The sequence below is a fragment of the Chelonoidis abingdonii genome, chromosome 5, assembly GCF_003597395.2.
Source record: "Chelonoidis abingdonii isolate Lonesome George chromosome 5, CheloAbing_2.0, whole genome shotgun sequence".
In the NCBI taxonomy this organism is placed as follows: domain Eukaryota; kingdom Metazoa; phylum Chordata; order Testudines; family Testudinidae; genus Chelonoidis; species Chelonoidis abingdonii.
The window spans coordinates 37,389,999-37,404,652 of NC_133773.1; the positions used below are offsets into that span (position 1 = coordinate 37,389,999).

At 38.9% G+C, this 14,654-nt stretch overlaps 1 protein-coding gene across 5 annotated transcripts in view; it reads right to left on the minus strand.

Annotated features, from left to right (window-relative positions):
* The window catches only part of RAP1GDS1 (Rap1 GTPase-GDP dissociation stimulator 1), a 168,522-nt gene that overhangs the window by 20,375 nt on the left and 133,493 nt on the right, over window positions 1–14,654 (minus strand). For all 5 annotated transcript variants that reach the window (XM_032782756.2, XM_032782755.2, XM_032782757.2 and 2 more), the window contains 2 exons: window positions 6,209–6,337; window positions 1,668–1,793 (listed from right to left, as the gene is read on the minus strand). In XM_032782756.2, coding sequence (XP_032638647.1) covers window positions 1,668–1,793; window positions 6,209–6,337 — 255 coding nt within the window. The remainder of the gene's footprint in view (window positions 1–1,667; window positions 1,794–6,208; window positions 6,338–14,654) is intronic.

Genomic DNA, 14,654 nt, shown 5'->3' on the forward strand with positions numbered 1-14,654 from the left:
GTATACGCTTAGGAAGAAAACATCAAATGCACAACTACAAAATGGGGAATAACTGGCTAGACAGTAGTACTGCTGAAAAGGATATAAGGTTGATAGTGGATCACAAAGTGAATATGAATCAATAATGTGATGCAGTTACTAAAAAAGGCTAATATTCTGGGGTGTATTAAGGCATGGGGGGTAATTGTTCCATTGTACTCGGCACTGGTGAGGCCTCAGCTGGCATACTGTGTCCAGTTCTAGGTGCCACACTTTAGGAAAGATGTGGACAAGCTGAAGAGATTGCAGAGGAAGGAAACAAAAATGATGATGATTTCAAAAACCTGACCTTTGAGGAAAGGTTAAAAAAACTGATAGTCTTGATAAAAGAAGAGTGAGGGGGGAACTGATAATAGTCTTCAAATGTGTTATAAAGATGATTGTTATTAATTATACTCCACATTTATTGGAGGTAGGACAAGAAATACTGGGCCTAATCTGCAGCAAGGAAGATTTAGGTTAGATTTTAGGAAAAACTTTCTAACTGTAAGGGTAGTTAAGCACTGGAACAGGCTTCCCAGGGAGGTTGTGGAATCCATCATTGGAGGTTTTAAACACAGGTTAAACAAACACAGGGACAGTCTAGGTACAGTTGGTCCTGCCTCAGTGCAGGGGACTGAGCTAGATAATCTCTCAAAGGTCTTTTGCAGCACTACATTTTTATGCTTCCTATGATTAAACTATTACACTGCCAAACACCCATTTCCTGACTTTATATCTCACGGACTGCCCTGATCTTTGGCTGTACAATTTAAATATCCCTATACAAGAAAATTTTCATAATAAATCTGACCAAAATGTCAGTTGTTTTAAAGAAAAAAAAGGAAATCACCTATTTGTGTTGTAATGATCTATGAAAGCTGGGTTTGGTTATTAGTCCTGTTCTCTCATTCCTCAAGGGTTACACAGCTATGAAAGAAGGTCATGTAGTCCTTGAGGGGGAAATGGAGTCCCTTGTGTTGCTTAGGAAAATCCTTTCAGCTAACTGAAGGGGTGACAATAACAGGTCCCAAAGGAGTTTCATCCAAACCTCCTCAACCAAAAGATGATGTTCAAAGCAGAGGGCCAAGAGTAAAGTAAAGAGGGTGATGCCCTGAAAAAGTGCCACAAGTTAAATAGTTACTTAATAGTAACTAAAACACAGTATTTATAATTTTATCAAATAATTAAAATACTTATGACAAAGTATTTTAACAAATGTAATTATACATTGAAATACTTATAAATCCATTATAGGGCATTTTTGATATTCAAATCGTTTCACAAACCTAATAATCCTCATAAAGCCCTGTAACATACAAAAGTTGGTATTAATATTCCAGTTTGCAATACAGAGAAATTGAGGCAAGAAAGACACAGAAGGAATTGATGTTAGAGATGGAACCAGATCCCAGGAATTGGTGACACCCAGTTGTATGCTTAGGCTGCTAGGCAATATTCGCATTATTCTTCATCTCCAATTGCTATCAGATAGCTCAACTAATATGGCTTCTACAGGAAAGGTTAAATTGCTGAGCAAGGTAAAGTATCAAATAATTACTGTCAAGTTGGCAGTTTTTGAATAGCTGGTGTACAAATAAGGAAAATTAAAATTCCTGTATGACAATAAACGATGATCAACTTCTCACCATTTTCTGCCAGAGGAGCCAAAACTTCAAAAATCATCTCTTTTTTGTCATGTTCTATTTGTTTCTTGAATAGTTTTACAATCTCTTCAGCAATGTTTGTGTAGGCAAACTGCTCTTTGCTTGATTCTGTCAAATGAAAAGGGGAAATTGATTTGGTTTGTTTACACTCAGTTTTCTTTCCTCTTTATTACCAGGTTTATTCAGCACAATGATTAATTGGCCTAACTGCTATTTGCAGACAAGAACAATACACTTCAATACTTACACTTGTCACTAAACGCAATGAAAAATGTCTAAGACTTTAAGATAAATGTACTGACCTGAATTATTAATTATATTCAAGGCTATTAAAACTTTGCACCAGCAGAATATAAAGGTATCCATAGACTCATAGACTTTAAGGTCAGAAGCAACCAATATGATCATCTAGTCTGACCTCTTGCACAAAGCAGGCCACAGAATCCTACCCATCCCCTTCTATAACAAACTCCTACCCTATGTCTGAGTTACTGAAGTCTTCAAATTGTGGTTTGAAGACCTCAAGCTGCAGAGAATCCACCAGCAAGTGACCCATGCCCCACGCTGCAGAGGCAGGCGAAAAACCTCCAGGGCCTCTGCCAATCTGCCCCAGAGGAAAATTCCTTCCCAACCCCAAATATGGCGATCAGCTAAACCCTGAGCATGTGGGCAAGACTCACCAGCCAGCACTCAGGAAAGAATTCTCTGCAACAGTAAAATTACAAAGATATAAATTAAGACTTTGCCTTCAGACCAAAAAGAAAAATTATACATCATGTACTGAATTTTCTATTGCCGAGATAAACGGTTGTATGGAGATCATTAATATTGACATGGTTGCATGCTGGTAGCATTTACTTTGGAATACTACACAGCTGAAGCCACAAGGGCCAGATTCTATCCTGCTGCTGTGGCTGCTTATGCCACACCCCCTGCACATAGCAGTTCTAAAGGTGCCATAACTGGCCACAGTAGGATCACCCAGTGATGTAGAGTTAACATAGTTACTCCTACCTTCCACCCGCACAGTGTCCAGTAGTAAAGGGCAAAGCTGGCAATCCCCAGCTACTGTAATGGCCACCTGAGGCTATTGGCAGTTAGGATAATTTACAGCAGCTTTCAGGCTGCCCTAATTAGCACACTATTGTCCTAGGATTTGGGAAGCGCTCTCTGACCAACACTGTGCTGTGCACACTTAGCTGCAGATCTGGGCCTCAACATGTAGATTATATTCTTTTTTCACTTAAAATGCCTGGGTACAGAATGGCTTCTTCAATGGATTTTGATCTTGGTATTTTAAAAGGGACAGGCCAGATTTTGACCTTAGTTACTCCAGTGTAAATCTGGAATAATTCAATTGAAGCCAATGATATTATTCTGGATTTATATCCATTTAATTGTGATCAGAACCTGACTCCACAATCTAAAATCTGTTAGTTCTGTCCATTGAGCTGTATCTTCATATCGCTAAAGAGTGGCATAAATAGAATCTCTTGAGGCCATTCATGTTCCACTGAAATCAGTGAGAGTTTTACTATTGACTTCAATGGAAGCATGATCAGGACCCTAGAGCAGAAATATTTAAGTGAAGAGCTGCAGGATTGTGTGATCCTTCCAAACCATGCTAAACTCCAGATCCCAAAATCTCCTGTACTGCAATGGCAACTTCTGCCTCCAAACATCTTGTGAGGCTTCCAATGGGGTCACATCTGAAGATAGTTTTGGAAATCCCAACACTGAAGCAGCAAAATAGTACTGTCTGGGCCGAGGCTATATCTCACATATGCTTGCCAAAATATAAATAAATAACGTAGTCACTTGCCACCCTGGTTTTTAACCCCTTAACTTCATTAATTATAACTTAGCATGATTTGTCATTTAAATATCTTTCCCTAATTCTTTAATCAGGCTTCTTCATTTTTAAAACTATCCTAGAGACTAAGACTATTGTATAGCTTTTGTATCTGAGCTGAGTAAAATACTCTCTGTAAGAATAGAAGATGTTTCCTGAAAGCCATATTTGGGTTCTGCCGGGAAATGTGCTCCAATTTAAAATGCTTCCACTTGGACTACCGTCTCAAGCAGCTTTCTTCCAGTCCATAGCTGTGCAGCTGCAGTTATGTAAGAAGCCACCTGGCTCACTGACTTCAGTGGGCTTTGGATCAGGTCCATGTTACGGTATTGTAGCAATTCCTCTCAACAGCATTTTCCATTTGTCCACAGAAAAGGGAGCTACCTCCCAGCTCCTGACACTGTCTCTTTCTCCCTTTGCTCATGCTGAGGAATTTTAAGAGGAAAAACATTTTAGGGCTTATAACTTCACAGTTACTCATTTACACCCCCTAAGTGTAGACCAGGCCTTAGAGTAGGGCAAGTTTAATGCCTCTCGTTCCATGAGGCAATGAGCAAGCTGCCTATTTCTGAGGCAGCCTAACTTAATTGAGTTCAATGACCCACTGTACCACTCCCACCACCCCACTTACACCTACAAGTAAATTGGTAACACCTATTTTTACCCAATCCCCACCCTTCTTACTAGGCTTGTGCTCTACTTTAACACAGCAGGATGGGAGTTTTACATAATGCTAACCAAAGGAATTAATTGCATTATGGAGAGTCTCCTTTATATTATTGAGAGGTAAGGACCAAAGAATAAGATCCTATGGTTACAAAACAAAATTGAAGTATTAAAGTTATAGTAAGACTTTCTAGTGCAATTCTGATATGGAATTAAATTATTAAAAGTTAATTTTTTGCCAAACTGAGGGTATGTCTACACTGCGACAGAAAACTCATGGCACTGAGTCCCAGAGCCTGGGCCAGCTGACTCTGGCTTGCATGGCTTGGGCTGCAGGGCTAAAAATTGCAGCGTAGACGTTCAGGCTTGTGCTGGAACCTGGGCTCTGAGATGCTCACCCACCTCACAGGTTCCAACACAACCCTGAACGTCTACGGCTGTATTGTGAGATCTTTTATTGCAGTGTATACATACCTATAAAGACCCGAAGATTGTACTCAACATATTAATTGTGCAGGTACAGCAAGAGCAGAACTCAAGCAAGTTTCCTTTACATGGTTCTGCCACGGGGTCTTTACCGTCACCTGAACTAATCTAGACCACCTCTGAGGATGGGAGAATAGTTCAATCTCTATGTTCATTCAGCGCTGGGGATATCAGTGGAGAGATTAGCAAAGATTAATAATAATTAATGCTATTATTTATTTTTCTGTATTGTGACAGTACTGAACATCCTCAGGAAAAATTGGGACCCATGTGTGCATGTAACATACACTCATATAAAGACAAGATCCCTGCCAGAAGAATTTACAATTTAGTATTTGCCATTAGTGTCAATTATGATAGCTCTTTTGTTGTTATACGGAAACTTGTCCACCAGGAGCAGTTCTGAAACTAATACACTGGGCTTGATGCAGGAATTACTGGGTAAAATATTATGGCCTGTGTTATATACCTAGTTAGATTAGATGATCATAATGGTCTCTTTTGTGTTCAACCCTATGAATCTATGAGCTATCTAATAATTTCAGGCCACCAAATGGCTATCAGATGCTAGCAACTTCCAATTACTTTGCCCTGGTCTGGAAATAAAGAGCCCCATATAATTTATTGGTAATATCTCAAACCATCCAGCCTTTTCAGCGTTGCAATTTTATAACTGTTTTTTGGAATACCGCTACATCCTTTAGCAAAAACAAATCACAGGGCTACATGTGCAGGTGATTTGTTTGCATCAGGACAGAATTTGGGCCCCAGTTCTTAAAATGCCTAGAACTTGATATTCTACAATATCACCAACAGACAATGAATGAAAAATAAAATATAAAGCCAAATGCTGTGTTGGTTTACACTCCATGCAATCCTACTGAAAGCAGTGGTATTGTACAGGTGAATCAGAGCAGAATTTGGGCCACAGAGCTGACCAAAATGTGATCTGATCAAATTTTACATGCTTTTTCTAAAATGCAGTTGTGATTTCATCTGCCAAGCTTACATCAACTCATTCTTATCTGTAATTATTTATAAATGCAAGTATGTAGCCTAGAATGTTTTAATAGTATATATTCTTAATGGTGAGAGACAAATTTGTTAATGGAGTCTGTCCCCATTCCCATTTGGTGAATGTTTTCTTGAGCCAAATTCATGCCTCATTTAACTTTAAGTGGAATTAAACAGGGTCTGAATTTGGCCCTTTGCCACAGGTTCATCACTAGGTTACAATATTCAAGGAGAGAAACCTTAATAATTTAAAATACACATAGTTACATTAAATACATTTAACATAAAATGTTAGTTGTATTAAGTACCTGGATGAATTTAAAAAAGCAGACAACCAGCTATAAATTTTAAAGAGACAATAAGCAGTGCTCCCAGGCTTTTTATTTTGCATACATTTAGAGGACTGAAAAATTCAGTTAAAATTAATTTGGTTTAATCTTAAAAAAACAAAAAAATCATTGTTAAACAATTTGACAGTAGTTTGGGGTTATGATCCTGGACTTACCAAGTTCTGCTAAATTGCCAAATGCAACAAGGCACATTTCAGTCAGAGCTGCATTTTGGCAATGAATGCCCAACAATTTCACTAACGTGGGGATAACACCCATATTGATAAGCTGAGATTGCAGGGTATCTATACAAAAAGAAAATACAATGACAAGTTAGCATTTCTGTTTGTAGTACTGATCTCCTTTGAAACGCAAACACATTTTGCACATTAATGCTGGAAAAATCGTTAAAATATCTCACACACGCAACTTCTAAGCTTAGCAAAATTTAAATACCTATCCCATCTACTCTTCTGTTTTAGGGCTGATCCAGCCACGGGATATAGATCCAAAACCTTCTTTATCTAGGGGTACACTCCCCAAAATTCCCTCTTGATTTGGCCAGGGGTATGCCGTACACGTCCAATTACTGAAAGTTTTGTATGCATCTCCCATGGCAGGAATGGGATCATAATCATTTAGTCGAATAAACAAAATAATATGAGTTAACACAATTCAACTCACAGTTCAGGAGACTCTAAAGATATACTAGGCTTGATTTTGAGTATATCAGAAGTTTATTCCACTGAAGTCAGAGTTACATAGTTGTAAAATTGGTTTATCTGAAATCAGAATCAGGCCAATGTTTCTAAATAGCACTCTCTCTTAAAATGTGTGTGTGGGAAGGGAGGGGGGAGGAAGGAGAAGGAGAATGAATATACATAGGCATTGAAATATACATGAAAAGCTATATAAATACATGAAGTCACAATGTAGACTAGGAGGAGCTTGAGAAAAAAGAAAGTTTAATAAAGACAAAAACATGGAAGTTGGAGAAAAGTCCTTTTAAAGCCATTGCAATAAAATCCCTTTCCGAGAATGGAAGTTTACAGTATTTACAGGTAGGGAAGTTATTACTCCTAGATGTCTGCAAACAGAAAGATGCTTTATGATAGTTAGGAAGAAACATGACTCTTTTTATTAAAAAACTGATTGATTATAACTTTTTTCTGTTAAATGTTTTATCACACAGCAAAGAAGAGAAAAACATTTGTTTCACAGCTGAATAGAATGACGTAAACATGGACATACCATATGATAGTTGGCAATTTCCCTGAATCTTTTGATTTCTAAGACAGTTAATTTTAAATATAATGGACTCTTTTAAAGGGCTTGGTCCAAAGCCCACTGAAATCAATTAGGTTTCTCTTTAACTAGGACCTCATCTTGCACAACTGAAATCAGTTGGAGATTTTATTTCTCAGAGAGCAGACTGAAGACCATAAAGAATTGCATAGATTTTACAAACAGCTCAAAAATATTAGTCAAATGAGCCTATCAGATGTGGTGCTCTCTCACACATTCTGAGTTAGAATTTGAAACTCGGCACAATCTTGAAAAGAAAAGCTATTTATAATTCTCACATAACAAAAGTTATGAATTAATTTCCTGAAATGTGTTCATAGTTTCTTTCTTCAGTATAAAATATTAGTTTGTTAATGATAATAATCAATAATTATGTGCAAAAAATAAGCAGATGGCAACTTCAACTGTTACAGATTAATGAAGGTGATCAGGAATCATTATAATTGTGGCTCAGCATCTTAAATCAAATAAAATTGTGTTACTTACCAGTAACTGAATTTCTTTTATTGGGTTATCTCTTCCAAAGAGCCGGGTTTCTCTTTAGGCATATATGAGAGCACCACCTCAGACATTATAGAGCTGTTGAAGTTGTCAAATTTCAGGTAAGTACACATATGCACTAGCGCATGCATTGAATGTCATTTTACCTCCAGACTATGAGTGTGTCACTATCACACCCTCCTTCAGTTCCACTGCAAGCTGACTGTAGTTCTCAATAGAAAGGCTGAGGACTAATTTATTCTTATGGAAGACTAAGCCATAAATCTTTCAGCAGTTCTCGCAGCTGACTGACATTATAGGCAGTTGGCATGACCAGTAAGGAAACAAAATAATAGGCGCATGGGACCAGAAGACACTTCTTGTTCCATGTACTGAAAAATTAGGCCTTGTATCTGATTCCATACCAAATTCCGCTCCCGTGGAGTAGGAGGATGGCTCAACTAAAAACAGTTATGTCCTTATAATTTATGTGGCCCTAAACTGTCAGTAGGGAGGAAATTCAAGCATAGACGTTGTTCTCCTGAGCTGGAATTTGTGCGCAGAGGGGGAATTGTTTTCTCCTTTGCCACAGAGCAATATAGGACTAGCTTGTGAACTTCAGAGCACCTCCCTTGCCCTGCTTTTAATTAAGGCTGGCCCTGCTGTAGAATCTCTAACTTTCTGAGATGCCAATTATTTCTGTTACTGTTAAGAATATGAAGTTGTCCCTGCTGGCACTAGAAGGCCAGGCTCTAACGTGCCTAAATTTAGGGAAATGCTTTTTCTTGAAGAATTTGAGAGTGGGATCCCTGAAGAAAATGAAATTGAAGGCAAGTTGTTGATGCTCATGTCCAGGGGATACCCTTGAGAAGAAGATTCTCTTAACTGAATTTAGCCTCTAGGTGATGCTCTGGGATGATGAGGAGAGGTACAATGACTAAAGAAAAGAATGCTCAACTTCTCCTTTGACAAAAGACCTGGATCACTTCTTAGTTCCAGAGACTTTTGAAACCTAGAAGTGGTTCAGTCTTCAGATCTGTAATTAAGAGCAATATTGCCAAGCAACTGACAGTAACACTGAGGCTCTTCTGCTGATCAACACAGACTGGATAATTCAGGAACATCAACCCAACGTTCCACCAGTGTGTGATCCAGAGTAATAGACACTCGGTCAATGTGTGACAGATACACGGCTAAATTCAGCCACAGAGTAAAGCAACCTGACTTCTGCTGAAGTTCCGTTGGCTTACATCAGAGCTGAATTTGAACCATCTGGCTTGATAGGAAGTACAACTTTTAAAGCCTGAAGGTTTTTTCTTACTTTTAAGTCTTATCCACAGCAAATACCAACTAAAGTATGACAGTATTACATGAAGTCACAGTGACAGCAGGTCCTACATGTTCTATGAGGAGGAAAAGCACACTCGTGTGTGGTACAGATGCATATACAAAGAAATATATGGCAATCAATACATGCGCTAGTGTGAACAATTACCTACCTAAAACTTGAATTTCAATGGCTCCATGTCCTTCACATGACACACATGATAACTCCAAAGAATGGGATCTGGGGAGAATATCCCAAATGGAAGAACTTTATTTTGTGAATTTGAGATTAAAATATTAATTTAGGTTAGGCCAGGATTCTGGATAGGCTTTCCAACAATCTTAAAGATATAATCAATGTTACTGATGAAACACTAAACGGAAAATCTCTCATGCAAAATTATGACAAATTAATTTAATCCGCAACAAACAGCTGCTGGTATTCAACATGTCAATATTAATTTTTAGATAATATACTTAAGTATTAAGTTGTTATATAACATCTAAGTGATAATTATTGTCCCACTATTATAAAAAATAACTTCACCTACTTTTAAATTCACTGAGCTACTTTTCATTGTGTATAAAAACATGACAACACTGTTTTTCACTATATTTAAATATCTTTATAGCTGCAGGCACAATTAACATTTTTAGCTGTGATGCAAATGAAACACAAACCACAGCAGACAAGAGAATTAGCAAAGGTAAGTCTTAGAGAGAAGCATTACTCAAATATTGATTACTATTGGGCCATAATGATGATACCATCGACCTCCCCTTCATTTCTTGTACCGTTACAGTTTCTAGAGAAGGACAAGACATGTTTTTTAAAAAGCAGAACATAAATCAACCCAGAGAATTGATTTCAATCACATACTGACAGAGTTTGCAAGATTAAGAGAGGCTTAGCTGTTGTATAATACAACATCTAGATATTTTACAAAGGCACTGCATGAAAGACAAATTTGACAGATTAAAGTTTAATGTGAAATGAAATGAGAAATTAATCTATAAACAAAAAAGATTATTTTATATATAGATTTATGTGCTTGCACACACACACGCTGTATCCACTTCGTTTCTTACCTATAACTTCATTGCCTAGGAAACAAAGTACAATTGGGGTGGTTCTTTTAACAACTACATGCAAATTTTACTAAAAGCATCTGGAGAGTGCTTTATAAATCTCAGAACCATAATTAAAATTAATTACCCAGTTTGCAGTCTGATCCTGAAAACCCTTACTTACATGAGTAATCTCAGCTCACAGGAGTATGAGACTAACAGGACTACTTGCATTAGCAAGAGCTATTCACTTGAGTAAGAGTTTGCAGGATCTGGACCATGTTTTGCCACTCCTCCCTCTGCCCCCATACATATACACAGAAAGATATGTAGTGCCAGCAGATTCATGGGGTGGGGTGGGGGAACATGCTGCACTCATTGAAAGGTGCCAGAACTACTGCTGCTGCAGCCCAGATACTCTGGACCCCTCTCCCCACCCCTGGAATTTCTATGGTTTGTAAAAGCCAGAATTTAGCCCATTCTTTGTCATGTCATGAAAGAAAAGATCTACAAACACATATGGCATGTTCATTTTATTTCTAGTTGTACATGGAACATATCTTGCCCTATTAGCTTTAAGATGCAAGGTGAAGAAGGGAGCAGCTTATGTCCAATCAAGTTCAGATAGTAAAATAAGACTGCGACAGAGGGAGTCAAGATTTTCAAGTGCTGGTAGAAAGCAAAGTCTCCCATCAACAGAAAACTCTGACTTCTAGCACCAAAGGGTTAATAGCAAAACAATTTTAGTTTCTATGATACAGTTGAAAGTGCTATGAGAGATGGCAAATACAAGCTCCCTCGCATGTACTGTGACACATGAAAGAATGAGATACTGAGAAGGATACAAAGAAATATTTGAGAAACAACATGCCTAAACACAAGCAGGCCACATTCCTTTTATAATAAACTAGGACCATACACAAGATTCCTAGCTTGTGAACTTACAGAACAATTTTATGAGTGGAGTTACAGCTGCAAGCTAAACCAGTCCATCTGGTCAGATTAGACCACTCGAAATAAAAACTGTAGATTATTTTGCTTTTTCTAAAGTAGAACCATTTACTGTATGTAGCTGGTCTCCAGTTACTTGCTTTGAAAAATCCGTATGTGGTAAATACCCTAGTCCAACAACATGAGATAAACTCCGCTTTAGATAACTTCAGCAATGAGTCTCTCAAATACAAAAAATAATGTAGTTTTGTTTTAGAAGCTATTTGAAACTGAGAATATTAGCGAACCAAGAATGTTGCATATTTTAACAAAGGGTTTAAAACAAAATAATTTGCATGGTTTTTACCCATAAAATGCAAATCATTGAGATATTCACAGGTAATCAAATGCAACTGAGAATCATACGTTTTGTAATTATTCTTAGTTGGACAGACAGTAGAATGTGAAAGAGTGTGAGTGATTTAAAAACATGAAGGGAATGTCAGTTTCCACCTGTAATTTTGTAGCACAGCAAGCTAAGTAGGAAATGGTAAAGGAAAGAATATAACAATAGGCAGAAGTGCTCCTTCCAAGGCTAGGAATGTGCTTCTAATTACATTTTCCCATATTCTTTTCTTTTAGCTTTGTCTTTTTTTTTTTTACAGCTACACATAAGCAATGTAGGATCAGATATTTATGAGTAAATGTTAAGAAGGATATCCCTCCATTTGTGGGCACAATTTGTGCAGGCACAGCATGAAATTGTGTATGCAATCTGAATAAATGCCCTTCGAACTTCCTCATTTTCACCTGCAATTGGGTAGCTAAGAGATGCAAGTACTCACATCTGCGCCCAGAGTTCATCTTAAGGTGCAAAAATACAGATGAGAGTTTTTTTGGGCTTAAATTGTGCTCCCACAAAAGGAAGCTCTCAACCTTCTGAAAATAACACTTGATAGTCTGTGGGCCAAATTTTCAAAGTAGGTCATATGGGGCACCTGGAAAAATGCACATGCACCTGTTGTGCCCTCAAAACAAAATATGTCCACAAGCAAACGGGAACTGTGTGTGAGCAAAATTGGCTACCTACCCATTTATACATGCAATTATCTATGTGAATGCCAATGAAAGCTTTTACAGGCCAAACCATTTACTACTTCTTGGAAAAGTTGGTCCTCTAAGTCATTTTTTCAGTTAATTTGGCAAATTATTTAGGGCCCAATCCAATACCCACTGAAGTCAATGGACAGACTCCAACTGGTTTCAACTGGTATTGGATCAGGCCCTTAGACTCATGTCAAGATTAAAGCTCTATTAGTACTGGCTAACGCCAAGAATAGTGTGGCTACTGTACACTCATTGTTCTTAAAGGAATACATGTGAAGTTTATTGACAGCATCCAGTTACAGAAATGAATTTCTTTCTGGATAGAAGTAGTTCATTCAATGTTTATAATTGTTTAACTATTTAAAAGCTGTTTATCTTAGATTTTTACATTCTTCAAGTGCTTGCTCATGCTGAGTCCATTCTTGGTTTGTACATGTCCACGTGCACTGTTATTGGAAACTTTTGCCTTATTGGTATCTTTAGGGTTGGCTGTGGCACCCTCTGGAATGCCACACTCATGCGTCAGTATATTAGGTGTGCCAGCCATATGCCCTCTCAGTTCCCCCTTACTGCTGTGGTGGTTGGTCAGAGCACCTCTCTTCCTTGCCTCGCAAGTGGTCAGCGGTTCTTTCCCTTTCAATTTTGTGCACTACCGGCTCGGCCCACGTCCAGCAGATCCTACTGGGTAGAAGAAGGCCCTCCACTAGAGCAAGCTACCTGGCCAAATGGAAACAATTCATGTGCTGGGCCATGGCCCAGGGGGTTAGGCCTGAGCAGGCTGCAGTCAATCCTGGACTACCTTATGCATTATCAAGTTCCAGAGCTGCTCTCTTTCATCAATTAAGGTCCACTTGGCTGCCATATCAACCTTTCACCATTCGTTCCAGAGCAGGTCAGTCTTCACTGATAACATATCTGGTTCTTGAAAGGTCTGGAGCAACTCCCAGGTCCAGGACCCAGTCCCTCCATGGGACATCTGGTGCTTGCACAGCTCATGAGAGCTCCCTTCGAGCCCTTGGTGTCCTGTTCCCTTCTTCTGGTCTCGTGGAAGGTGTCATTCCTGATGGCGATATCTTCTGCCCAAAGGGTCTCCGAGATTAAGGCATTTACCTTGGAGCCACCCTACAGTGTTTTTTCAAGGATAAGGTCCAGCTGCGGCTGCATCTGGCTTTCCTACCCAAGGTGGTTTTGCAATTTCACACAAGCCAGGACATATTTTTGCCAGTCTTCTTCCTAAAGCCTCATAAATCTGAGGAGAAACATAGGTTGCACTTCCTGGATGTCAGGAGAGCGCTAGCCTTCTAGATTGAGAAGACCAAGCCATTTCGCAAGTCGATGCAGTTGTTTGTCACGGTGGCAGACAGAATGAAAGACCACCCAATGTCCACCCAGAGAATTTAATTTTGGATCACCGCCTGCATCCAATTTTGCTATGATCAGGCAAAGGTGCCTCCAATGGCGATTATAAGTGCTCACTCGACTAGGGCGCAAGCTTCGGCAGCAGCCTTCCTGACCTATGTGCCAATTCCAGATATCTCCAGGACCACCACATGGTCGTCCATTCACACATTCACATCTCACTATGCACTTACCCAGCAAACTCTGAGCCTACCTCTAGGGATACTGCTTGTGAGTCACCTAGAATGGAACTGACATGAGCAAGCACTCAAAGAAGGAAAAAACAGTTACCTTTTTGTAACTGTTATTCTTCGAGATGTGTTGCTCGTGTCCATTCCATTACCTGCCCTCTTGCCCCTCTGTTGGAGTTGCCAGCAAGAAAGAACTGAGAGGGGATAGGGCCAGTGGCGCCTGATATACCAACACCTGAGTGCGGCACTCCAGAGGGTGCCACAGCCAACCCAACAGATACCGCTCAGGCAAAAGTCTCCAACAACTGTGCACATGGGCACGCACACACCTAGAATGGAATGGACATGAGCAACATATCTCAAAGAACAACAGTTATGAAAAGAGAGGTAACTTTTTTGGTAATTAGTTTACCCAGAGAAGAACTCAGTCGAGCTTGGTCACTGAAGCAAAACCAATGAAATACCTTTAGACAGCAAAAAGCTCTGCTTTTGAATTGGTCTATCTCCCTAGCTATCAGAAATACTGAATGCCCCATTAGTCCCAGTTAATGCAGGGAATCTAGAAATTCAGTTTATAGGTGGGAAAATCTATTAATCTCAAGACACTTTACACTGAAAGAGAAAATAATGATGAGATAACACTTCACAGAACTGGATACAGTATGACTCTCATACAGGCAATAGAGCAAAACACTGCAGAGAAATTGTATGCAGTAGAAAGAGCAAAAGGTGTAATTTAAGAGCAGCAAGGAGGTACTGTAAATAGATATTCTTGCATAATATTAGGCTAAGAGTACAGATACAGGTGGCAAGAACA